General features: G+C 42.6%; 1 protein-coding gene and 1 long non-coding RNA gene across 2 annotated transcripts in view; one reads left to right on the top strand and one right to left on the bottom strand.

The window, feature by feature from the left end:
• LOC114289535 (uncharacterized) overlaps window positions 1-7956 on the bottom strand; it is a 30066-nt gene extending 22110 nt beyond the window's left edge. The window contains exon 1 of the long non-coding RNA XR_003638643.2: window positions 7528-7956. This is a non-coding gene — a long non-coding RNA (uncharacterized LOC114289535). The remainder of the gene's footprint in view (window positions 1-7527) is intronic.
• Window positions 7957-13498: 5542 nt separating this feature from the next.
• LOC145822398 (uncharacterized) lies at window positions 13499-14035 on the top strand. The gene has a single exon (XM_082919320.1). The coding sequence runs from the start codon at window positions 13499-13501 to the stop codon at window positions 14033-14035; it is 537 nt and encodes a 178-aa protein (XP_082775446.1).
• Window positions 14036-24621: the final 10586 nt, after the last annotated feature.

Genomic DNA, 24621 nt, shown 5'->3' with positions numbered 1-24621 from the left:
CTCAACCTAAGCTTTGATACCATGTTAAGTCACCAATTGTTCCAAAAGCGTAAGCAGTTAGGAAATAAACCTAATGATGTATATCAAGCTATCCAACAATATGAATTACAGATTCATGGAACCAGAGCAGGATCTTAAGCTAGTATGGATGGATCCTACATTCCTCCTTTTAAGTGATACTTTCCTAAATAATTAAAAAGTAAAATATTGCAAAAAGAGAGAAAAGTTACCAACACATAAAGAGTGTCATGTTCATCTCTGCTGGGAAACAGAATAACAGGGTCAACTACTAGAAAAATGTGGCTAATTGATTTTAACCTAAGGTTATTGACTTTCTTCTCAAATGATTATTCAGTACAATATATATGTGAATGTTGTTCCTTATAGTACAAGGATATTGGAAGAATTTCAACTAACTGTTTGCATCAGTTCTCCTAATGAATAGTTTCTAAAGAAACAGTCCACAACTTAAAAAACATGATTTACAAATTCTATTGTCATTTTATAACCAAAACACAATCTCTTACAATTCATATGATAGTAGTTGTTTTATTTATATAAGAAAAAATGTGAGTTTCTTTATTGTACTTTTAGAATTCACTATCTTTATAAAAACTGGCAAGAATTTTGCACATTTTGTTACCATCCTCACAAACTATAGTGGCTAGCAATAATTCTTACAATAACCTCTGCAATTTAATGCAAATGATTAATAGACTAAGACAGTAAACAGTGAAGGAAATTGTTATCAATTATATCATGGCCTATAAAGTCATGTCCTATTTATTATTTACAGAGCATTATTTTTATAATTCAATAATATGAATTCTTTTACACATAAATGAAGTGGGCAGAATAGAAATCAACTTTGATGCCACCATTACTTTGTTAGACAACATGCATGCACACTTCTGCAGACATGCAAATCAAATTGAATATTAATTGGCATTAGTGTAAACTTTGCAACATCGATCACAAGACAAATCTGGCACCAGATGTTTCAACAATAATCCAGTGCAGGAAAATGCTTTATGGGGCAACTATGGAATTCCACCTGGACCTTTAGGATTCCCCAATCACGTTTAATTCAGTTTTGTAATTTTAAAGAATAATACTGTTGGACATATGTCTTCGTCTTTTTTAACATCTTGACAAAGTAGTAATTTAGAAATTTTCAAACTTGCAGGATATTTTGGTCACTATTCTGGTCCAAGGGTTGTCAAAGGGTCAAATCATGGTCAGGGTCTAACACATGGTCATTATTAGGTCTAGAGAATTCTAGTTAGTCAAAATTTCTCTGTTTCGTAATTTCTAGTCACAAAGTCCTGTTAAGTTTAATAACCTATAAATGCCTATGCGATGCTTATGTTCAATATGAGTAAGATTTTGGGAATTTGTGGGAAACTTTTAAAACTTTGTTTGATGTGTTATGAAGCTTACCTACAAGGGTGATATCAAAGAAATTCTAGGTGAAATTTCTAGACCCTCCTTTTTTTTCACAGCCGCTATAGCACTTTTAGCCCCAACACCATAATCTTGTGATTCCCAATCAACCCTAACCCTAACCCTTTCCCTTAAGGTTGGGCCTTTGATTAAACACTAATAAATACCATAATAGCTGCTGTCCACAACTTTTAAAAGCAATTGGTATGTACCAATTAACTTAGGAAGCATGTATATGCATATTAATTAAAAGCCAAAAACAACATGCTCTCTATTTAGTTTTCAAGAATTTCACGAGAAATACCCTTCATTGAATTCCTATAAACTAATAATGCTTAACATATGATTTTGGGACATTCCCCCCAGTTTAAATGCTTGCAAAAAAGAAAAAAAAAAAATTGAATATAAAAACACCAAAGATGAAAAGGCTAGTTTGCTTTCGAACAAAATTATCTTGTTGATAGAAAAGAGGAACTAGATTCTAGTAGGAATGCAACCTGAGCGCACCTAACATGAGCAACTCAAGCCTAGCCTGAGTAACTCGAGCCTAGCTTAAATCTTTTAGGTCTAAGGGCAACATATTTATGAATTTGGTGCGGCCTTGGCAGAAATTTAGAAACTCATAATTTTGGGTCGGGCTTGGGAAAAAACCCCAAACAACCAGGGCAACCTCAGTAGCCCGAATTTTATATAAATATATATATAAATTATTAGGCATTCCATAATTCTAAAATGATCTATCATAAACACAAGTAACATAACACAAAACCTACCCTTCACTTTTCTCACTCAAAAATGGCAAAGACCACCATAGCGACATAGCAGTTTTTCAATTCTCATCTCTCTCATCATATAAATTATTTGTTTTGATGTATTATGCTCGAGAAGGGCTTGGGCAAACAAGTTCGGGATGAAGGTTGAGCTTGGACAACTCTTAGCACCACTCAGGTTAGGCCTAGATAACTCCTCAACCCAACCGAACCACCTGAGTTGTACCCCTAAATTCCATTAAGAACAATGTTGAAGACTAATGCACTCTAGAGAAAGATCATATAACCAAAAGACCAAAAAATGAACGAATCCCTTTGCTATCTTTGCAATGGACTCATGTTGACACCCCTGAAGGAATAGGTTACACACACATACACAGAATAAGAAAAAGAAGAATCCAGTGGCCAATGTACCGTTTTGTCCATTGGTACCGTACATACTGTCCCAGTAAGTTTTCGAATACCATTTCGGATTTATAACAACAAATATTATATATTTATAATAAAAATAATTACCTTGCACTAAATAATTTTTTGCATAACATTAATAATGCTAAAACACATATACAGAGTAAGATAGAAATACAGAGCATCACCCATTTTGGGTCAACATAACAAAATACAGAGCATTATATGTACATGTTCAAAAAAATATTCTTTTCCTATTATATTAGGTAACACCTATTGCTATGCTATTTGATAACATAGCTAAAAGCAAGAGCCAAATGAAGGTGAAGCTACTGGCCGAAACACCAATTTGTTTGAGAAGTTAGGCGAAAAATTGCACTGTTTTAAAACCGGTTTGCTTGTGAAATAGTATTCAAAACCTTGTTTCCAACAAAGAACCCATCCTTGATCTAAGCTGAATTTTGCACACCTTAGAGCTATGAAGCACCGACACGTCCCAAGGGCCTCCGTACGAGTGTCAGACACGTGTCGGACATGGACACGTGGTGGACACATGTCCGACACTCTCTCTAATGTGTCTTTTTTTTTTGAATTTTTCCAGTCGGACATGCCATGGACACGCTGTGACACTTTCTGGACACGCATGAGGTGGATCGAAACCCTAACTGTTGGAGAGAAAGAGAGAAAGAGAAAAAGAGATCGAGGGAGGAGAGGAGACAACGAAAGAGAAATAGAGACACAGAAAGAGATCGCGGGAGGAGAGGAGACAGAGAAAGAGATCGAGGGAGGAGAGGAGCCCTAACCTATTCAAATCAATTGAAGAAGCTGAGGTATTCTTCGTATGCTCTCATCTTCTTCTCCTCCTCCTCCTCTTCATCTTTTGTCACCTTCTTCTTCTCCTCCCCTTTCTTCGTCTTCTCCTATTCTCTCTCTCTCTCTCTGATTTCACTTTCCCCTCCCTCTTTTGTTCATCTTTTTTATTTTTCCCCCCTTTTACTGATTCACCCGTCTCTCTCTCTCTCTCTCTCTCTCTCTCTCTCTCTCTCTCTCTCTCTCTCTCTCTCCTCCTTTATTTTCTTCCATCTCTTTTTTTTTCTTTTTTCTTTTTTTTATCCTTATCTTTGTTAAACCTAAAATTCATAAAATAAATTATTTTTATTTATAAAAAAACTCATTTTTTATTAAAAAAAATTTTAAAAATATGTTTATTAATTTTATTATTATTGTAATTGTATAAAAAATAATGATTTTCTTTTTATTTTAGACATATAATAAATAAATAAAATTATATATATTAAACGTGTCCCCAGCATGTCGTGTCCCTCATTTTTAAAAAATTTGCATGTCCCTGTGTCCGTGTCGAGTCCCGTATCCGTATCCGTGCATCATAGCCTTAGAGTAATACAAAGCATTTCTCATGGCCATCTCAAACACAAAGACTAACTACGCATAAGGTAATGCATATGTTAAAAACACAAGTAAAAGATGGCAAAAGAAAGATGTAGCAAGCTCCTCCAGGGCACCAACAAAGCAATAGACCCCCTAGACATTGATCACGTGACATAACTCTTAGTTCCTATGAACAGACGAAAATGGATACGAAGTGGGGTTGAGGGAGCGAGGACACATATAAGATTCTAAGGTAGGGAGTGCCTATGGGACCATGTATATATTTTATATATTAATATATTGTAAATTTTTTTTTCTACTTAGTTGTATTACATATGTTAAAATATGAATTATTAGTGGAAATTACTATCAACTGCAAATTATCTTTACTAAATATAAATAAATATTATATAAATAGAAAGTACTAGAATAAGTTTGAATTGTTTTTCTTTTGTTTATTTGGGGTTTGTATGTTTGAGAGATTCTATCTTAGATGGAAGTGAGTTTTTTTTATAGGTTTCTTACTTGGGAGCATGGAATCACATTTCTAAATAAGAAACATCACTCAAATAGGAGTTTCCTGCTAGTATAGACTAGACATGACCAATAAAGGAAAACCAAATATCCACCATTGCATAATCGTGCAAAGTTATTAGTTGTGTTACATGTATGGACTATTTTGGGGGGAGTACCCATGTCGACATGACACAGGTGCACGTGCAGGTGCAGGTGTGGGTGCGGGATCTAGGTTGGATTCGGCCCTTCTCACTTTGACACAGCTGACTCAAGGAGTAAGAAGATGTGCATACCTTACAGAGAAGTTCAATCTATGAGTTTGTAGCTTAAAAACGAAGTTCAATCAACAAGATCTATGGGACCATGTATATATTTTATATATTAATATATTTTAATATTTTTTTTTGCTTAGTTGTATTATATATGTTAAAATATGAATTATTAGTGGAAATTGATATCAACTACAAATTATCCTTACTAAATATAAATAACTATTATGTAAATAGAAAGTACTAAAATAAGTTTGAGCTGTTTTTCTTTTGTTTGAGATTTGTATGTTTGAGAGATTTTATCTCAGATGAGAGCAAGTTTTTTTATAGGTTTCTTACTTGGGAGCATGGAATCACATCTCTAAATAAGAAACGCCACCCAAATAGGAGTTTCCTACTAGTATAGACAGGACATGACCAATAAAGGAAAACCAAACATCCACCATTGCATAATTGTGCAAAGTTATCAATTGTGTTACATGTACTAACTATTTTGGGGGGAGTACCCATGTCGACATGACACAGGTACAGGTTCAAGTGTGGGTGCGGGATCTAGGTCGGATTCGGCCCTTCTCACTTTGACACAGCTGACTCAAGGAGTAAGAAGATGTGCATACCTTACAGAGAAGTTCGATCTATGAGTTTGTAGCTTAGAAACGAAGTTCGATCAACGAGATCTTAGTCAGCGGCAATGTCAAACTTCGATTAGATCTAAGTTCAATCACAAATTCAACCATTTGAGAAATAGGATTTGAAGAATCAATTAAATTTGACTGTTCTAGTTGGGAGAGAGGGTTGGATTTGAAAGGTAGAGGAGTTAGGATTTCTACGAGACCGTGACAGAAGAGAGGGTAGATGGAGAGACGAAAAGAGCGGGTGTATCCAGTCCCAAGATGTCGCCTTGTGAATATGAGAGAGAAAGTCCAAGCCGTATCATGTGCAGGCAAGTGGAATTGAGTTGGCACACCATTAATTAATATAAATGGCTTAATTGATATATTACCTACAGTCAAATAATTATGCATGGTAATAGTACTGAACAAAAATGCTCTCCCATTATTCTGTCTAAATCTCTCTTTAGTTTGTCACATAAATGTTCACAGACCCAGAAAATGACCTAATATTTGACAGATCAGGTTCACCAAAAACTGATCTAACATGTGATGTCAGTTTGTTTGAGATTTGTTCCTTTTTCTCATAATAAATAATGTTTTCGTGAACAAAATTGAAAGACCTAATTGGATTCAAGTGGACTGGAAAAAGAGAACATTTAACACATTACTACTTAAAAAATAATGGCACATTTCCAAAAGGGTTTGGAATAAATTAATATAGCCCAAATTTAATCAAATTTTGTTCTATGATTTCTAATTTAATTTTTACTTAAATGGTTGAACATATAGGACATTGTTGGACTACCGCAATTTTTTATACCAAAATGTACTGATTTTTTTTTTTTTTTTGATGGTTTAATTCTTTAAGCTTTACCATTAACTTGGATGCTGCTGATATTTACTGTCGAACCTTATAAAGTAGGACTAAAGAACTAGCACAATGATGGCTGTAGCAAGCTTCTGTGATAATTGTTTTGAGATGTAGTTAACATTGACATGAATCAGCGTCAAAGACAGCAAATAGCAAGACATCAAAACATGATATGGAGTACCATGTGGTGTTACTGTTAATTGATAAGCTGAAGAATTAGCTCCCTTGTCTAACGTCAGATAGGCATGACATGGCTTCGTGAAAATGACATGCTACCAGAATTATTCACTCAGCAGTAAGGTTTTGTTCTGATAAAGAACACATAACACTTAACATATCTGATCAAAATTAGGCTTTCTTAGCATTAAAACTACGCAAATTGCAACTATTTCTCTTTTAGGCATAGAGAGAGATCCACAAAATGACTAACAATGATATAATCCCAATCAACAACACTAGACCAACTTTTAATTCACTGCTTCCTTGAAGTAAGTTTTGAATCACCTAATTTGGAAATGAGGCTCATTGCCAGGGGGTCATAAAAATCACAGTATCGGACAAGACAAGAAAGGACTCACATATTATATCCATTTTTCAATTTATCTTACCATTGATCTTAGTGTTATATACTATCTCCTCATACTCTGCTGGAATTTCAAATGATCAGGAAAAAAAAATTGTTTATTTGTTGCACAATGTGAACCATAACTTCAGGCCCATTCTTCCGTAAGTACAACATGGAAAGCTATATCAGGATCACAGATGCCATAAAAATATGTGTACATGTATCCATAATCAAAGGCCGTGTTTGTTTAGTAATTTGGAGAGGGTGTTGGATTAATAATCCATGGATCCCACAAAGGTTTGTTTTGAAAAAATGTCACGGATACATGGGACTATGTGATGGAACTACGACTACCTCTAATGAAGGGAGAAGATAGGATTATAGATGAAAATAATATTTTAATCCCAATCAACTAATATTACTATACATTAGAGTTTGTTTGACATCTCCTATGCCCTTAGGCTATATCACCTCCTTATTCTTCTGCACATTTCTTTACAAATCGTATCATTCCAAACAACCCTACGCAAATAAACACAATTTATCTGAGGTATCTAACTTAATCCTACTACACTATTAATTTTCTCACTCAATCCTACTTATAATCCCAAACAATATGATAAACACACATTGCAAAAGAGTCAACGCAATTGAGTACAAAAAATGAAAAATAAACAAATACCTGAATTCTGATAGGGAATAGTCTTCGATGAAGAGATCAGAACAAAGCCAGTACTGATGGACCGATTGAGAGTCACCTTGAGATGAAAATAGCTGTTTTGGGGAATGAAATAGGGTTTTTCCCAAAGTAGAAGAAGAAGAAGTGATTCTAGGTTGAAAGACTACACAAAATAAGAAATTTGTTGTGAAACAGATCCCCCAAGGATTTTGGAGAGGGACTTTTGGCGCGCCCAACTGCTGGGAATGAGACAAAAAACAAACTGCTCAACCCGCTGCCAGACCGCGGCGGTCAGCTCCGACCCGTGTGAGATGTCAGATGGGGCAGTACAAATCACCCTGGTTGGCTAGTCAGTTACTGGGATCGCTTAGATATGCTGATAAGAAGGAGAAGCTTGAGTATCTCGATTGGAGCGTGTTTGTTCGTTTCCGTTAGAGGGTGCAGCGGATCTATCGCTCCGCCAAAATCGATTGAATCGATCTGATCCGTCGCATTTTGGACGGATGTGTGATGACAAGCAGACGGTTGCGGATTGATTTTTTTTAATCCGTCAATTTGGCGGACGGATGTCAGATTTGAGATTTTTTGACCGCAACCGAACCGCCAAATCGCGAGCACCCCTAGTAATTTATAAGACTTTGTATTTTCAATTCGTTTAAATATTATGTTTGTGTTTTCAATTAAAAAAGAGTTTAAATATTCTGTTGAAAAAAAAATTTCAACTTGAATATATTTTTTGAATTGAAAAAAATAAACGTATTATTCATCTATATTTTTTAGTTTTTAAATCTAACTCTAAAAATAATAAATAGAAAATATGATATATGCTGGTTGGTTTTTGTTTTCAAAAATATATGTAGATGTAACAATACATAGACATTCAATTTCTATTACTGCTCTGTTCATGGTTTTGGTGGTTTGAATTGTTATTATATTTTAAGAATCACAGATTGTAATACTTTATGGGGATGAATCATGCTGTGATTGTAATATGTGGATGAGGCATGCAATGATCGTGATATTCTAAAATTTTAAACTTTATTTCTTTGGATAAGGCATACAGTGATTGTAATATTTTTTTAAGTCATTGACTGTAATGCTCTTTTTTTTTTTTTTTGAGGAAGTGCACAAGTTGAATTATGTTGAAAATTTATAAAATTTTAAACCTCCAAACCGATTTGCATCCATCCGCCAAACCGCTCAATCCACATCCGCCGGATTGGCGGATGGATGCGGATTGATTTTCTTCAATCCGTCAATCTGGTGAACGGATGGCAGATTGAAGATTCCGTGGCCGCAATCGACCCGCGCCCACCCCTAGTTTCCGTAGACCCATTACGGAGTATATATTGATAATTTGATTTGCTAAAGTTTGTTGAGAATTTTATTTTTGTAAAAAATTACATAATCAAATATCAATAGTTGTTTAATTTGATTTGATCATATTTTTATAATTAATTTATTTAAAAGAAATCATACTTACCGTTGATACAATGTGATAATATAAAATGTCTATCAATATTCGATCAATTTGATTTTTTATACAAATTAAATACTCGATGAATCATATATATTAAACAGTTCGAATTATCGATGTGAGTCCTACGACAAGTCTATTGAAGCCTAACAATACCCTCAAATCTGATTTAGGCTAGAACCCACCTCGCTCTGACCCGGCTTATTGGATAAGAGCGAAAAAATCACCATCTCCATATTTGCACTCCATTTGTTTTAGGAGTGGTTTGGAACATGTATTTTTTTTTTAATAAAAAATAAAATGAAAAAATCTTTGAGATAATTTTTTGATTGAGTGGTGATACATTATTTAATATATCATTATCATTTTGACCTCCAATAAGGTGGAAGAGAAAGAATAGAGAGAGATAGAGAGAGGAGTGTGAATCTCTTTCTACGTGGTTCATTTCATATCATTAAGGGTGAATAGGAGAGAATGGCCCCACTCAATGTGATCGACGTCACATCTTGACCTGTTCGTGTTGCAGACCAAACACTTACTTTCAGGAGAAAGATTTCCTAAAGTGAATTCAAGCCAGTACATCATGAATAAGAAGTGAAGCTTCAGTTTCTTGCTTATCTATAAAATATCATATTGTTACTGACCTTTCAAAAAATAATTTCCCCATCTAGAACTAGTCTTGCTTAGGGGTGCAACTCGGGCGGGCTCAACCCGAGCAACCTGTGCCCAGTCCAAGTTTTTTTAGGGCTTGAACAATAATATCTTGTAATCTGGACGTGCCCGGGCAGATTTTTGATGTCCTAGGCGGAGTCAGTGGCTAACCTGAGCAACCCGAACCCGAATTACATTTAATAAATTATATAATATATGTATAAATTAAATAGCTAGCCCTTAATTTTTTATTTTTTTTTGTTGGTCTTTGGCCATTGGATTAGCATCTTTTATTTGGACCATTAGATTAAAACTAAAAACAAAACCCTACCTTATTTATTCTTTCTTCCCTTTCTCTCAGACTCTCATTTCATTTTTTCATGAGAGTTGAAGAACAGCAGACGACGACGACAACGCTACAAACAACGGCAACACCACGAACACCGCCGCCGCCACCTTTTCGATAAGTTTCGACGCCACACAAAACTGGTAGATCCCTCTCTGTGTTTGTATTTCTGCTTCAATTTGTCTATTTTTGGCCACTCGTCGTTCGATTACCACTCAAAATCAGTGATATTGATTTTAGAGGACTTTGGACTAATTCCATTTGGATCTAGTCGAAAAACATTATGAAAATCAATCTGGGAGTTGCAATAGTAGAGCTTGCACTTGCCAATCTTCTTTACTTATTTGATTGAGAATTACCTGCTGGGATGAAAATTAAAGATATTGATACTAATATCAATCCTGGTCTTACAATACACTAGAGAAATACTCTTTGGCTAACACCTAAGAACTACTCTGTTTGTTGTATGGAATAATGAAGCATTGTTTGTTGCCTTGTGAAATTTACTTTTATATGTAGCAATGTTTGTGGCTGGGATGATGTTTAAGTTTGTTATATGGACTAATGGACTTATGTATATTATAAAGCACTGTTTGTTGTATGGAAAAATTCAGAAGCTGTGTTGTTGCCTTGTGAAATTCAGGCAATTCGGGCTAACTTGAGTTCAAATTATGAAGCTTGGTCTGGGCTTGGGCAGCCATGCTCGGATTGATGGTCGGGCTTGGGCGGACTTGAGCACTGCCAAACACAATTCGGGTTGGGTTTGGGCAAACCTTCAACTCGACTGAACCCGCCCGAGATGCACCCCTAGTCTTGCCTCTCTCAAGGGTAAGCATTCGATCTGGACAATCTTATCTTTCGTCTTTCTTGTGTGCTCAATTATATCTCTTAAATATATATATTTTTTATTTTTACAAAAAAAAACATACAAAAAATAGAGTAAATCAGAATGAACAATTAACTTTTGATATCCGTTGATTTTTTAACTTTTAAACAATTCCTTAATCAGGACATTGAAATTATAAAATTAATGTATTAAAAGTGACAGTGACAAGGGTCAAGTATATGTACTATTGTGGTGGAGATGATAGTGTGTTTACCGTGTTAATATTTGACGTGGGTAAGCCCATAAAGACCATAGCCCACTATGAACAACCCAAGCCCATCACTTGGAGCCCAATACATAACCCAGCTGGTGAAGTCCAGAACAAATGGAATCCAACGTGGCATAAAAAGCCAATGACATTCAGACATACGGCAGGTAAAGGACAAGCCACATCAGCAGACAAAGATCTGCAAAGTTATTGCCACTGCACATCACCATTAATACAGCCCATCACAGCATTTATTACGACAACACCTCTCCGTCGGAACAGCACCCCCTCACCTTGAACAAGGTAAGTTACAGCATAGACTTTCGGCCAAGGTGGCAGATTGGAAAGGACGGCGAAATGATTACCAAAGGATATAAGCAGACGTTGAAGACAAGAAGAAAGTTAAGTTTTCTATCTCCAATTCATATCTCTACATTTCACTTCTCTCTCTCTCTAACTTGCTCGTCGGAGGGTTCGTTGGGGGACTCCTCGTTCCCTATTGAACTCCTGTGCAGGTTCTCTGGTGGGCTTGAACACTCAGTTACCGGTTGAAGAAGCGTGGATTAGTCCGACCCATTCCACATGGGACCCGTTGTGTAGTAACTGTATCATCAGTTGGCGCCTTCTGTGGGAAAGCTTTGCTTCTCGCGCCAGTTGTGTTCACTGTCATCGAAGACCCCGTTCCAATAACCCTTTCTCGCTACCCATCGAAGTGTATGGTTACGACTAGATCCATGGCTTCTCACCAAAATGCTGTCGACCCCCCCAATCAAAACAACCCATCACAGTATTTCATCGAGCTTACCAACAGTATTAACCGCATGGTCGAGAAAAACCAAACCTTGATCAATGCCCTACTCCAAAGAAACCTTCCTATGCCCCCTCTACCACCTCCCGATATTCCCCCCAACTACGAACAAGCCCCGAGCCATACTATTCCCCAGCCTAATCCGCCCAATAGAAAAGGCTTGCAACCCCCTTCTCCAAGTATAAACCTACCACCCCGGGGCCCACATCCGTTGATCCCGTCACCAATCCTTGAAGGAGAGGCTAGCAGCGTCCAGCCCTCGTTGTCCTCCAGAGGTGACCACATCCCTCTCTGGGACGCGGAACTCCGAGCCATGAAGCTCCAACTCCAAGGGGTCATGCAAAACATCCAGCATAAACCCTCTACCACAGCAAACTCACCATTTGTCGCCTCCATCAGCGACAAACCTCTACCCCCCAAGTTTAAGATGCCTACCATCGACTCTTTTGACAGTACGACGGACCCAGTCGACCATCTGGAGACCTACAGAACCCTTATGATCCTCCATGCATTCCCTGACGAGATCATGTGTCGAGCTTTCCCCGTGACACTGAAGGGGTCAACTCGGCTGTGGTTTAGCCAATTACCAGTAGACTCCGTCTCCACTTTCCAGCATCTCAATGACTCCTTCCTCAGCCATTTTATTGGAGCCCAGCGCCAGCGACGCCCCGCAACCCAACTCATCAACATTCGACAGACCGAGGGGGAGTCGCTAAGCAGTTTTGTTACCCGCTTCAACATCGAGGCCCTGCAAGTAGCGAAAAATGATGACAAGGTCATCCTCACTGCTTTCATGGCCGGTCTGCGATCGTCCGACTTCCTGTTCTCCCTCTCTAAAAACCCCCCGACCTCCATGGCAGCACTACTCTCAAAATCCCAAAAATACATGAATGCTGAGGATTCTCTAGCCGCCCGGCAAGATCCCATAACCAAAAACCCGGCCCCCAGAGAAAAGAGAAAAGATTCAAAACCCAGAAACACCCAGTATAATAGCCAAACACCACACTATACCGACCGGCCCCCCCGAGCTGACCGGTCGGCACCAGCCTGACCGCCCGATCGGTTCGAGCTGTACACACCCCTTAACTCCCCCATGGAACAAGTCCTCAATCAGATCCAGCGGGACTACCCCCTTAAATGGCCCCAACCGTCACGAACCCCTTCTAATCAGAAAGACCAGTCCAAATATTGCCGCTTCCACTAAGACCATGGCCATAACACCGATGAGTGCGTTAACCTCAAAGATCAGGTCGAGACCCTCATACGCCAGGGACGTCTTAGCTGGTTCACGGACACCCGCCCTCAGCAGAGGCAAAGAACTGAGCCCCTCAGAAACAACTGCCGGTGCACCCCCCCGGCAGCCAGCCCAACCTAACCAAGGCCATGATCGCCCTCTACAGCAACCTCGGCCGCCAGGTAACCCCCCTCCACCTGTTAGAGAGATCAGAGTCATTTCAGACGGCCTTACTTGCAGAGGACCATCCCGCTTGGCTTAGAGGGCAGAACTCAGGAAGACAAGGCAGGGCTCAGATAAAGCAGTTGCCACAGTCGATCGACCCTCCAAACAGCCCAAGCAGTGGACCGAGCCTATCACCTTCATGGACGCCGACTGTACAGGCATCCGCTACCCTCATAATGACCATCTCGTCATTTCTGCCCTCTTCTCAAACTACAAGGTCAAACGAGTTCTCATTGACAACGGCAGTTTTTCAAACATCATCTTTCTCAACTGCTTTCACCAGCTCAAAATTAGAGAGAAAAGTCGGTCTCTTCTCCAAACTCCTTTGGTCGGTTTCACTGGCGACTGGGTCACCTCCATCGGCTCTATTGATCTTCCCATCACAATCGGCGAGTACCCACGACAGACTACAAAGTTACTCACCTTCTTTGTTGCCGACTGCCCATCCGCCTACAACATCATCCTTGGTCGCACTGCCCTAAATACCTTCCAAGCTATCACATCAACTTATCACCTTGCCGTTAAGTTTTCCACCGATCTGGGGGTCGGGACTGTAAAGGGAGAGCAGACCGTAGCCAGGGAATGCTATGTTGCCTCACTAAAAGAAGTCAAGCTGAAGGAAGCTATGATCATTAAAGGACTTGACGTCCAAGATGAGAACGAGCTGGTCAGATGAGAACCTGTGGAGGAACTCGTGGAGGTTCCCATCGACCCCACCAACCTAACGAAAACTGCCAAAATCAGCAGCCAACTATCCCCCCAAGCAAAGGCCGACCTTACTGCCCTCCTGACCAAGCACAATGATGTCTTTGCTTGGACCCATTCAGACATGTTGGGTATTGACCCCTCCTTCATAACCCATCGCCTCAGCATTGAACCCCATTTCTGACCTTACCACTAGAAGCAGCGTATCTTTCATCCTGAGCGCAATACTCTTATTGCCACAAAGGTTGACAAGCTCCTTGAGGCCCAATTCATCAAGAACGTGGACTACCCTAGATGGTTGTCAAACGTGGTCCTGGTTCGCAAGAACAATGGTAAATGGCGACTTTGTGTCGACTACTCAGACCTCAACCGAACTTGCCCCAAAGACAGTTATCCTCTTCCCCGCGCATAGATCTGCTGGTCAACGTCACGGCCGGTTACCAAATGCTCAGCTTTATGGATGCCTTCTCTAAGTATAACCAAATTCTGATGCATCTATCTGATCGGGAACATACCTCCTTCATTACCGACCGAGGCACCTACCATTACCAAGTGATGCCATTTGGACTGAAAAATACTGGGTCTACTTACCAACGATTAGTCAATGCCGTTTTCCATCATCAGATCGGTCGAAACATGGAAGTATATATCGATGATATGCTAGTCAAGAGCAAACTCTCCGCTGACCATCTGACCGACCTGTGAAAGACCTTCGCCACCCTACGGAAGTACCAAATGAAGCTTAACCCGGAGAAGTGCGCCTTCGGCGTAGAATCTGGGAAGTTCTTGGGTTTCATGGTCAGTCAGCAAGGCATTGAAGCTAACCTTGAAAAGATCAAAGCCTTGATTGAAATGCAGTCACCCAAAACGATTAAGGAAGTTCAAAGACTCACTGGCCGAGTTGCCGCCCTTAACCGCTTCATTTTCCACGCAACAGATAAGTGTCTCCCCTTCTTTAAAGTTCTTCGGCAAACTTTTGAATGGACGACCGAGTCCGAAGAGGCCTTTCAGCAGTTGAAGCAATGCATGGCCAACCCCCCCTCTTATCTCAAGTAATCACTGGCGAACCCCTCTTCCTCTACTTAGCTGTTTCAAGCACCGCAGTCAGAGCAACTCTTATCAGAGAAGACGACTTTGTTCAACGGCCGGTCTACTACATCAGTCGGGCCCTCAGGGACGCCGAGCAGAATTACCCACTGTTAGAAAAATTGTCCTTGGCCCTGGTCATCGCCTCCAGATGACTCCGTCCTTACTTCCAAGCCCATTCCATAGTGGTCCTCACCGACCAACCTTTGAAGAAGGTAATGCAACAACTAGAGCTCTCTGGCAGACTCATGCAATGGTCTGTGGAACTCAACCAGTTTGACATCTCCTACCGACCTCGAACAGCAATTAAAGGGCAGACTATCGCCGATTTCATCCTGGAGTTCACTAATCCTACCCCAACCCCAGCCACTCCGCCCTCACCAACCCCTACCTAGCCAAAGGACCCTCATTCTTGGACTCTCAATGTCGATGGATCATCCCGCAGAGAAGGCAATGGGGCTGGCCTCATTCTCACCGCCCTTGAGGGTGGTTATTTTAAATGTGCTCTCCGTTTCTTGTTCGATGCCAGTAACAATGAGGCCGAATATGAGGCATTGATAGCAAGGCTCCGCCTGGCCAGGGACATTGGTGTCAGCCACATCCAGGTGTTCAGTGACTCCCAGCTCATTGTCAGACAAATTACGGCGGAATTCGATGCAAAGGAGGACACAATGCGGGCTTACAGGGATATTGCCCTTCCCCTTGTTCGCCTCTTCAATACCTTCCACATCCAACACATTCCTCGGGCGAAAAACTCAAAGGCAGACGAGATGGCTCAGTTGGCTTTTGTAGACTAGTCCGACCTCAGCTATGGTGTCCGTCTCGAATACCTAGCCCACCCTACCATTTCTCCGTATCAGCGAGAAGTGCAGTTCTTCCAGAATGAGCCCATCGCTTAGGCGTCGGACATCTTTCTATTTTTGACAACGGGGGAACTTCCAGATGACCAACAGCAAGCCGCCAAAGTTAAGGCCCGGTCGTTCAATTACATCATCGTCAGTGGTGTCTTGTACAAACGTGGTTTTTCACGCCCATATCTGCGATGCCTCAGTCCAGCTCAAGCAACCTATGTGATGCGAGAAATCCATGAGGGTATCTGCGGTACTCATTCAGGCGGCCGGTCCCTAGCCCATAAAATACTTCGCACTAGATATTTTTGGTCTACCCTCAACCAAGATGCGACCGACTTCATGCTCAAATGTGATAAATGTCAACGCTTCGCCAACATCTCCCATGCTCCTCCCACCGAGTTGATCACACTTTGCAGTCCTTATCCGTTCGCCAAATGGGGAATCGATTTAGTTGGTCCACTTCCCACCGGCCGAGGCCAGACCAAGTTCGCGATTGTCGCCATTGATTACTTCACCAAGTGGGTGGAAGCAGAACCCCTTGCCACCATTACTGAACGGAACACAACCAAATTCATCTGGCAGTCGATCGTATGCAAGGTTTGGCATCCCTCAAGCCATCATCTCCGACAACGGCAAACAATTTGACAACGCCAAGTACAGGAAGTTCTGTGCAGACCTCCAGATCCAACCCTATTTCTCCTCCCCAGGTCATCTCCAAGCCAATGGCCAAGTCGAGGTCACCAACCGTTCTCTTCTGAAGATCATCAAAACTAAGCTAGAAGCTGCTAAAGGACTTTGGGCTGAGGAATTACCGAATGTACTCTGGGCTTACCGTACTACCGCTCGGACTCCCACTGGGGAGACCCCCTTTCGCTTAACATACGGCGCTGAGGCAGATATTCCAGTGGAAGTCGGTCTGCCTACCCCAAGGGTATTATATCCAAATCCAGAACTAACTGAAGAACTCCGTCGGGCAGACCTAGACCTAATCGAAGAGCTCAGAGAGACCATCACTGTCAGATTAGCCTCATGCCAACAGAAAATGAGAACACACTACAACCGCAAAGTCCGACCAAGGGAGTTCACTGTAGGGGACCTTGTCTTGAGAGAAGTAACTCTTGCCACCAAAAATCCGACTGAAGGTAAACTGGCAACCAAATGGGAGGGACCTTACATTGTGACAGCCTGACCACGTTCGGGTACTTACCGATTTCAGAACATGGAAGGTCAAGACCTCCCCCACCCATGGAACGCTGAACACTTGAAGCGCTACTTTCAATAAACTCCTACCTTTTTATTGCTCAGCTATTGTATTTTCTTTTTGACGAATTTACACACATGAGCATACTTGTTCTCCCTTGGCATAATGTAAATTTTGATCAACTGGATCGCGCACTTTCCATGACAACAATTTTATATCTCAGCTATCTGTGTGTTGTCTCAATAACATTTTTGTTGCAGCACTTATTAAAAAGCCTCAGCCAAACTGAGCACCACCAGCCTCAGCCCGACTGAGCACTAAAAGCCTCAACCAGACTGAGCACCAGAAGCCTCAGCCAGACCGACCTCCAAAACGCCTCAAACAGACTGAGCACCAAAAGCCTCGGCCAGGCCGAGCGCCAACAGCCTCAGCTAGACTGAGCACCAAAAGCCTCGGCCAGACTGAGGGCCAACAGCCTCAGCCAGACTGAGCACCAAAAGCCTCGGCCAGACCGAGCGCCAACAGCCTCAGCCAGACTGAGCACCAGAAGCCTTAGCCAGGCTGAGCACCAAGAGCCTCGACCAGACCGACCGCCAAAAAGCCTCAGACAGACTGAGCACCAAAAGCCTTGGCTAGACCGAGCGCCAACAGCCTCAGTCAGACTGAGCACCAAAAGCTTCGGCCAGACCGAGCGCCAATAGCCTCAGCCAGACTGAGCACCAAAAGCCTCAGCCAGACTGAGCACCACAAGCCTCAGTCAGACTGAGCATGAAACACTCGGCCAGACCAAGCATAACAAGTCTCAGCCAAACTGAGCGCCACAATTCCAGGTCCAAAATGAGCTACTTGCAACGTCAGTAAATCACAGCTTAGCCCCAACTGAGCACGCATACTTGTGGCATTAGTAGACACACTTAGTCACAATTCCAGGCCCAAGTTTTTACTCCACTTTTCTCTTAGTCAAATTCCAACGACGTTCTTGCATGTTTCCTTTACTAGTCAGATCATTTTCTTCTCCATCAACTTTTACAAGTCAACCTCTTTCCTTACTAGTCAAGCCTAACTCCAATAAACCATTCTCATCTACTTTAGCAGTGTGGCAAACACAAACTCATAATTTTATCACATTTTAAATTCCACTCTGCATTGAGGAGTTCTTAACTTTACTCTGCACTGAGTTTTTATTACAAGTTCAATTTCACTCTGCATTGAGGAGCCTTTAACTTTACTCTATACTGAGTTTTTATTACAAGTTCAATTTCACTCTGCATTGAGGAGCCTTTAACTTTACTCTACACTGAGTTTTTATTACAAGTTCAATTTCACTCTGCATTGAGGAGCCTTTAACTTTACTCTGCATTGATTTTTTATTACATATCACTTCCACTCTACATTGAGGAGTTCTTAAATTTAGTTTTTATTACAACTTTACCTCCACTTTGCAGATGCACACAAGCCACCATTTTCATTCATTTCAGATGCACAAGCACAGACAATCGAATGAAAGCACAACTAAAATTTTATTTATTCACAAATTTGTACATAAGTTCATTACAGTAATTCAAAAACAAAAACAAATACACAAAAATAACTCTAAGTACAAGGTCTTCTTCTTCTTCAATTACTCCTCCTCACTAGACACGAGGTCTTCTTCTTCAATACCCTCAACCAGGAGGGTCTGGGCCACATTATCGTCGTCAATTTTTACACTACTCAGGTATAAGTCTAGGAACAGCTCCTCAGCTTTACACTTGAACATCTTCCAACCACTGTCCCAGAACTCAGCCATTTTGTGTTTATAGAAGTCGGACTGCTGGAAGCTCTCAATAACTTCTGCCTCAATCCTGCCCTCAATGGTTGTCCTCGACGGGCCCGCCCCCCCAGACTCCTCCCTTGCCAAGCTGCTGGCGACCACGGCATCAACTGCCATCTGAAATTCAGCAGACCCCTTGAACTGATCCATGCTGCAACACACAGATCGGGGTATGCCGCCCTTTCAGAGGCTGCCTTGGCCCTCTCCTCCTCTAACTCCTTCTATAGGGTCGCCCTTTCAGAGGCTGTCTTAGCCCTCTCATCCTCCAACTCCTTCTGCAGGGTCGCCCTTTCAGCAGCCGCCTTGGCCCTCTCTTCCTACAATTCCCTCTACAGGTCCTCCCTCCCCTCCATTGCCTTAACACGTTCATCTTCCAGCTTCTTCTACAGCCTAGCAATCTCTAGGTCTGCGTCTTCTTTTTCCTTGATCTTTTAGGCATGCAGATTTTCATTGCTGGTCATAGCCTCTTCAAATCGTTCGATGGTAACCGCGCAGTCCTTTTGAGCATCCCCCAGCTTCTTCTGCTCGCCTACTAGTTGGAACTCGAGCGACACAACCTGGCGGCGTTCATTCTCCAGCTCTAACTTGACCGCTTGCAGCTCAGCATGGGCACTCTCCCAGCCTGCACGCTCCTCCTTCAAACTTGCAAGTTGAGCCTTGGCCTCGTTTGCCTTCATCTTTGCAGTCGCCGCCTTTCTCAGCAGAGCTCCTGCTAAGGTGGTTACCTCCATTTGAGCAGAGCATAACCCCCTCAACAACTCAGCCTCATTGAATCTGGCTACTGAGCACACAGCTGCCTCATCCACTATTCCCACAAGGCGATCTGCACTTGCCCTAGCTGGGCCTTCTTATCCCTCCAGCCGTCCGGCCACTGCGCGAGCATGGTAGATCCCGGTCGTCAGCCTGACACCCCTTCCTTGGGGCTGAGGACCCCCCTGGGGCTGTTCTCCTCCCCTTGGCTCAGGGCCAATTGCCCCACCTTCTACTTGCACTTCGGGGGCGACCCTCGCCACCTCTGAGGCGATCTCTACCATTATTGGGACGACCTCCACTCTCTCCGAGGCGATCTCCACCACTTCTGGGACGACCACCCCTCCTAGGGTCTCCTCCATTCCCCCATTCTCTGCCTCTTTGGCCATTCTGGTCTCTTCTGCCATCACTTCCCTCCTCCTCTTCATGGCAGGCTCTTCTTCACTCCTCCTCACTCTCCTCTTCTTCTTTACCACACCCTCCACATCCATCTCCTTCAAAGCCCTCTCATTCAAAGGATCTACAGGGGGCGGTCGGGGCACAAATCCACCTAAGTCTTTCTTCCCCAAGGGTTTGGGGCGAGGTTGGATCCTCTCCCTCGCAATCGGCTTTGACAGTCGGTCTTCCCGGGACTCTTTGAACTTACTGGTTTTGGCGAGGATGGCCATATCCTCAGCCTCTTGCACTTTCCTCCTTGCCTTCAATTCAGCTCGCCCTAGATCTCCACCGCTCGGCTGAGGACCCAACCCCTCTCCAAACAAGGCTGAGGGTTGAACGAGTTCGTCCCACCTGACCCCCTCCTTCTCCCGCCATGCCTTCACCTTCTTTATTCTCTCCTCTGCTGCTGCTCCCAGTTTTGGCTCTACAGATTTGGTGGGCACTCTCCACACCGTGCGCACCCCAGCCCCTCCATTCGCAGACACATAGAACCACCGCGGCCTCCAACCTTTAATTGATGACGGCAGCCCCGCCACCAGACCTCTCCCTGCCGTCGCCTGCAACGTCACCCAAGTCTCTTGTTGTCCTGAGGCCTTATAACATGCGAAGAATTCGTCTACTGTCATGGCCGCCCCTTTGTTCACCTTCGGCCACGCGCTTGCACAGGCCAGTACAATCTTCCACACGTTGGGCATTAGTTGGCCCGGTGCCACCTCCAAACGGTTCAGAACATCTACCACCATTTACGGCAGTGGCAACCTCAGTCCTCTCTTCAATGTTTCCTCGTAAAGGGCAAACTCCCTCGGCCTTGCGTCGGACGGCCTTTCCGTTGACGTCGACAACAGTAATTCTATTTCAGCAGGCACCTGGTATTTTTCGCGAATAGCCTCCAACTCCGCCGCGGTAACTGTTGATTTGTCAGCCTTCGTGTGCCAGTGATTTGGTTCTGCCTGGCTGATTAGCTTCAGAGCTGCTATCATGGTAGAAGCATGAGATCGTACCACCGGTTCCCCCACCCTCTCCATTTGCCTCTCCGTTCTATACTGCTCTGCTAACTCCACTGCGTCGTCATCACCAAACGGATCCACCCTGACATTCATAGCTTCTTCTTGGGCCATTTCTATGGTATGTCTGCGGATCGCTTCGGATGCAGGTGCAAGAAAATTAAAAAAATTTTGCAGCGGTGTATCGTCAGCAACAAAAGAGTTAACACTTGGGATGTTTTGATTTTTCGCAAAAAAGTAGGTAAATCGAATAATGCCAAAAGCCCAAGGCTTGCCCGTATTCCAAGGGTCGCAATTAATTTGCGCCAGTTTGAAAACTTTTCCAAACATCTGCCAAAACTGTCTTTTCAACACCCATAATGACCTATCGTTTCATTTCTGATCCAACGTCTAATCTCCCCCCCACGAGATGTTGTCACGTGTACGACCACGATCCACTGTCTCCTCCCCTTTCCCTGTCTTTTCCACTTCAAATCACCACGTGACACGCCGCCTCTTGAGCCCCGCGCCGCTCCACCTTATCCTTCGCGGTCGGTCCTCCTCATGGTTAGCCCTTCCACTCGGCCAACCTTCGCGGTCAGCCCATCTCGTGGTCGGCCCTCCCACTCGGCCAACCTTTGCGATCGGCCTTCTCGTGGTCGGCCCTTCCACTCGGCCACGATTCGCGGTCGGTCCACCTCGCGGTCGGTCCACCCACTCGGTCACCCCTGTCAGTTGACCTCCATCCTGCCAATCTCTAACACCCTCATTCTCTTCATTAGTATTCCCTTCGTTGGACTAAAGCTGCACTCGGGAATGGGGGACTACTGACGTGGGTAAGCCCACAAAGGCCATAGCCCACTATGAACAACCCAAGCCCATCACTTAGAGCCCAATACATAACCCAGTTGGTGAAGTCTAGAACAACTGGAATCCAATGTGGCATAAAGAGTCAATAACATTCAGACATACGGCAGGTAAAGGACAAGCCACATCAACAGACAAAGATCTGCAAAGTTATTGCCACTGCACATCACCATTAATGCAGCCCATCACAGCATTTATTATGACAACACCTCTCCGTCGGAACAACACCCTCTCACCCTGAACAAGGTAAGCTACAGCATAGACTTTCGGCCAAGGTAGCAGGTCGGAAGGGACAGCGAAATGATTACCAAAGGATATAAGCAGACGTTGAAGACAAGAAGAAGGTTAAGTTTTCTATCTCCAATTCATATCTCTACATTTCACTTCTCTCTCTCTCTAACTTGCTCGTCGGAGGGTTCGCTGGGGGACTCCCCGTTCCCCATTGAACTCCTGTGCAGGTTCTCTAGTGGGCTTGAACACTCAGTTATCGGTTGAAGAAGCGTGGATTAGTCCGACCCATTCCACCTGAGACCCGTTGTGTAGTAACTGTATCATCAATATTAGTTATACTTTATTCTAGACACAAAAAAAAAAAAAAAAAAAAAAAATTAAAAGAAAAATCTAATATCTTAGTAAGTTTGTTTTGAAGAACAAACATTTTTGTTGGTGGTGACAATAGTGTAGTGGTGGAAGTGTGGCAAGGGTGGTAGTATGATGGAGAAATTATTTTTTCTTCCTTGGATAATATCAGACGATATTTTAACTTGATATTCATTTTTTTAAACTGTAAAACTTAGTGTTTTTTATTAAATTTTTGGGGAACAATTTAACAAGTGTTGAGTGATAAATAGTATGGACTAATATTCTAATACAACCAAATAATCACTTTAGTCTGATGGCATTAATATGACTTTATTTTAGAAAATGTTTTTGCTTTTTAAAATTGTAAAATATTTTTATGTTTAAATAGGCTTGTTTTCACTTTCATATTTTCTTGTTGTGTTGAACATGAAAAAAATTAAAATTATTTTTTAAAAAATATTTTTTTGTCTAAACACATCAAGTATTAGATAAAATTGGTTTGCAATAATAATGGATTGATTATATGTTTTTGACATTTTAATAGAATTGTCATCCACATTCTTTCGATCACAACGTAAAATTATATTTTCTCTTTACCGAATCAAACCAAGGAATGAGAATTACAGTGAAATGCTTCCAAATTTCAGTAATTTATTATGACTTTATTAAATCACTAATTATTTTAAATCTTAAAAATTAAATTTAATAATTTATTTTAAACGATGAAGTCAACAGAACAAGTTGCAATTTCTTTGGTCGGTTTTGTGATTATAGTGTTGATATGACTTTCAGTGGTCCTGAGTTGATGCGGACCCAACGCAAAGTCATTTTGAAAGACCAGATGGGTCACCAAACTTTCACCCCAAGAGTCCCAAACATATGTCTTTTGATAACATTTACATTTTCGGTTTATATTTATAAAAATTTTAAATTAATTTTTGTTTATTTTTTGTTTAGTTTTAGAAATGGGCAAATTACGAACATTCCCTTTGAGGTTTAGTAAAAATACATTTTCCTCCCTGAGGTTTGAGAATTTACAAATTACTTCTTGATGGTCAAATTTTCATAACAAATTAGGAAAAATTATGGGAGGATCTGTATGGAAATAAAAACCTCAGGGGGCAATTTGTTATGAAAATATAAACCTCAGGGGGCGGGATGTAATTTTTCAAACCTCAGGGGGAATCTGTATTTTCACCAAACCTCGTGGGGGGTATTTGTAATTTGCCCTTTAGAAAAACATAAACTACAAACGTGTTTGGTAATTGACAAAATGTTCAAAAAAATTTAAAAATATAAAAAAGAGTAAGAAATGGCAAGTGGTGGCAAGTGGCGGCAGAAGACGGTGGTGGAAAGTGGTGACGGTAGATGATGGGTGGGTGGGTGGTGGTGGTGGGTGAGTGGGTGACGGTAGCGAGTGGTGGGCAGTAGCGAGTGAGGTGGTGGTGGTAGCGGGTGGTGGGTGGTGGTAGCAGGTGGGTGGCGGGTGGTGGTAGCAGGTGGGTGGCGGATGGCGGGTGGTGGTGGCGGGTAGTGGTGGTGGTAGGTAGGTGGGTGGGTGACGGTGGCGGGTGGTGGTGGCAGGTGTGTGGTGGTGGCGATGGGTAGGTAACGGGTGGTGATGGTAGGTGGGTGGGTGACGATGTCGGGTGGTGGTAGCAGGTGGGTAGTGGATGGCGGGGGTTGGCGGGTGGGTGGTGGTGGCGGGTGGTGATGGTGGGTGGGTGGGTGGGTGACGGTGGCGGGTGGTAGCGAGTGGGTGGTGGTGGTGGCAAGTGGGTAGCGGATGACTAGTGGTGGTGGTGGCGAGTGGGTGGTGGGTGGTGGGTGGTGGTGGGTGGTGAGTGGCAAGTGGGTGGTAGTGGCGGGTGGCCGGTGGTGGTGGTGGTGGCAGGTGGATGGTGGGTGGTGAGTGGTGGTGGCAGGTGGTGGTGGGGGGTGGGTGATAGGTGGCGGAAGACGGTGGTGGAGAATGGTGGCGGGTGG

The sequence above is a fragment of the Camellia sinensis genome, chromosome 1 (genome assembly GCF_055761805.1).
Source record: "Camellia sinensis isolate YWXY chromosome 1, ASM5576180v1, whole genome shotgun sequence".
Lineage (NCBI taxonomy): Eukaryota > Viridiplantae > Streptophyta > Magnoliopsida > Ericales > Theaceae > Camellia > Camellia sinensis.
The sequence above is the reverse complement of the archived record's forward strand: the minus strand, read 5'-3'. Positions and strand labels throughout refer to the sequence as shown.

Excerpts from the sequence above, each read along its gene's own strand:
- LOC145822398 (XM_082919320.1), top strand. The coding sequence starts at position 13,499 with ATGGACGCCGACTGTACAGGCATCCGCTACCCTCATAATGACCATCTC.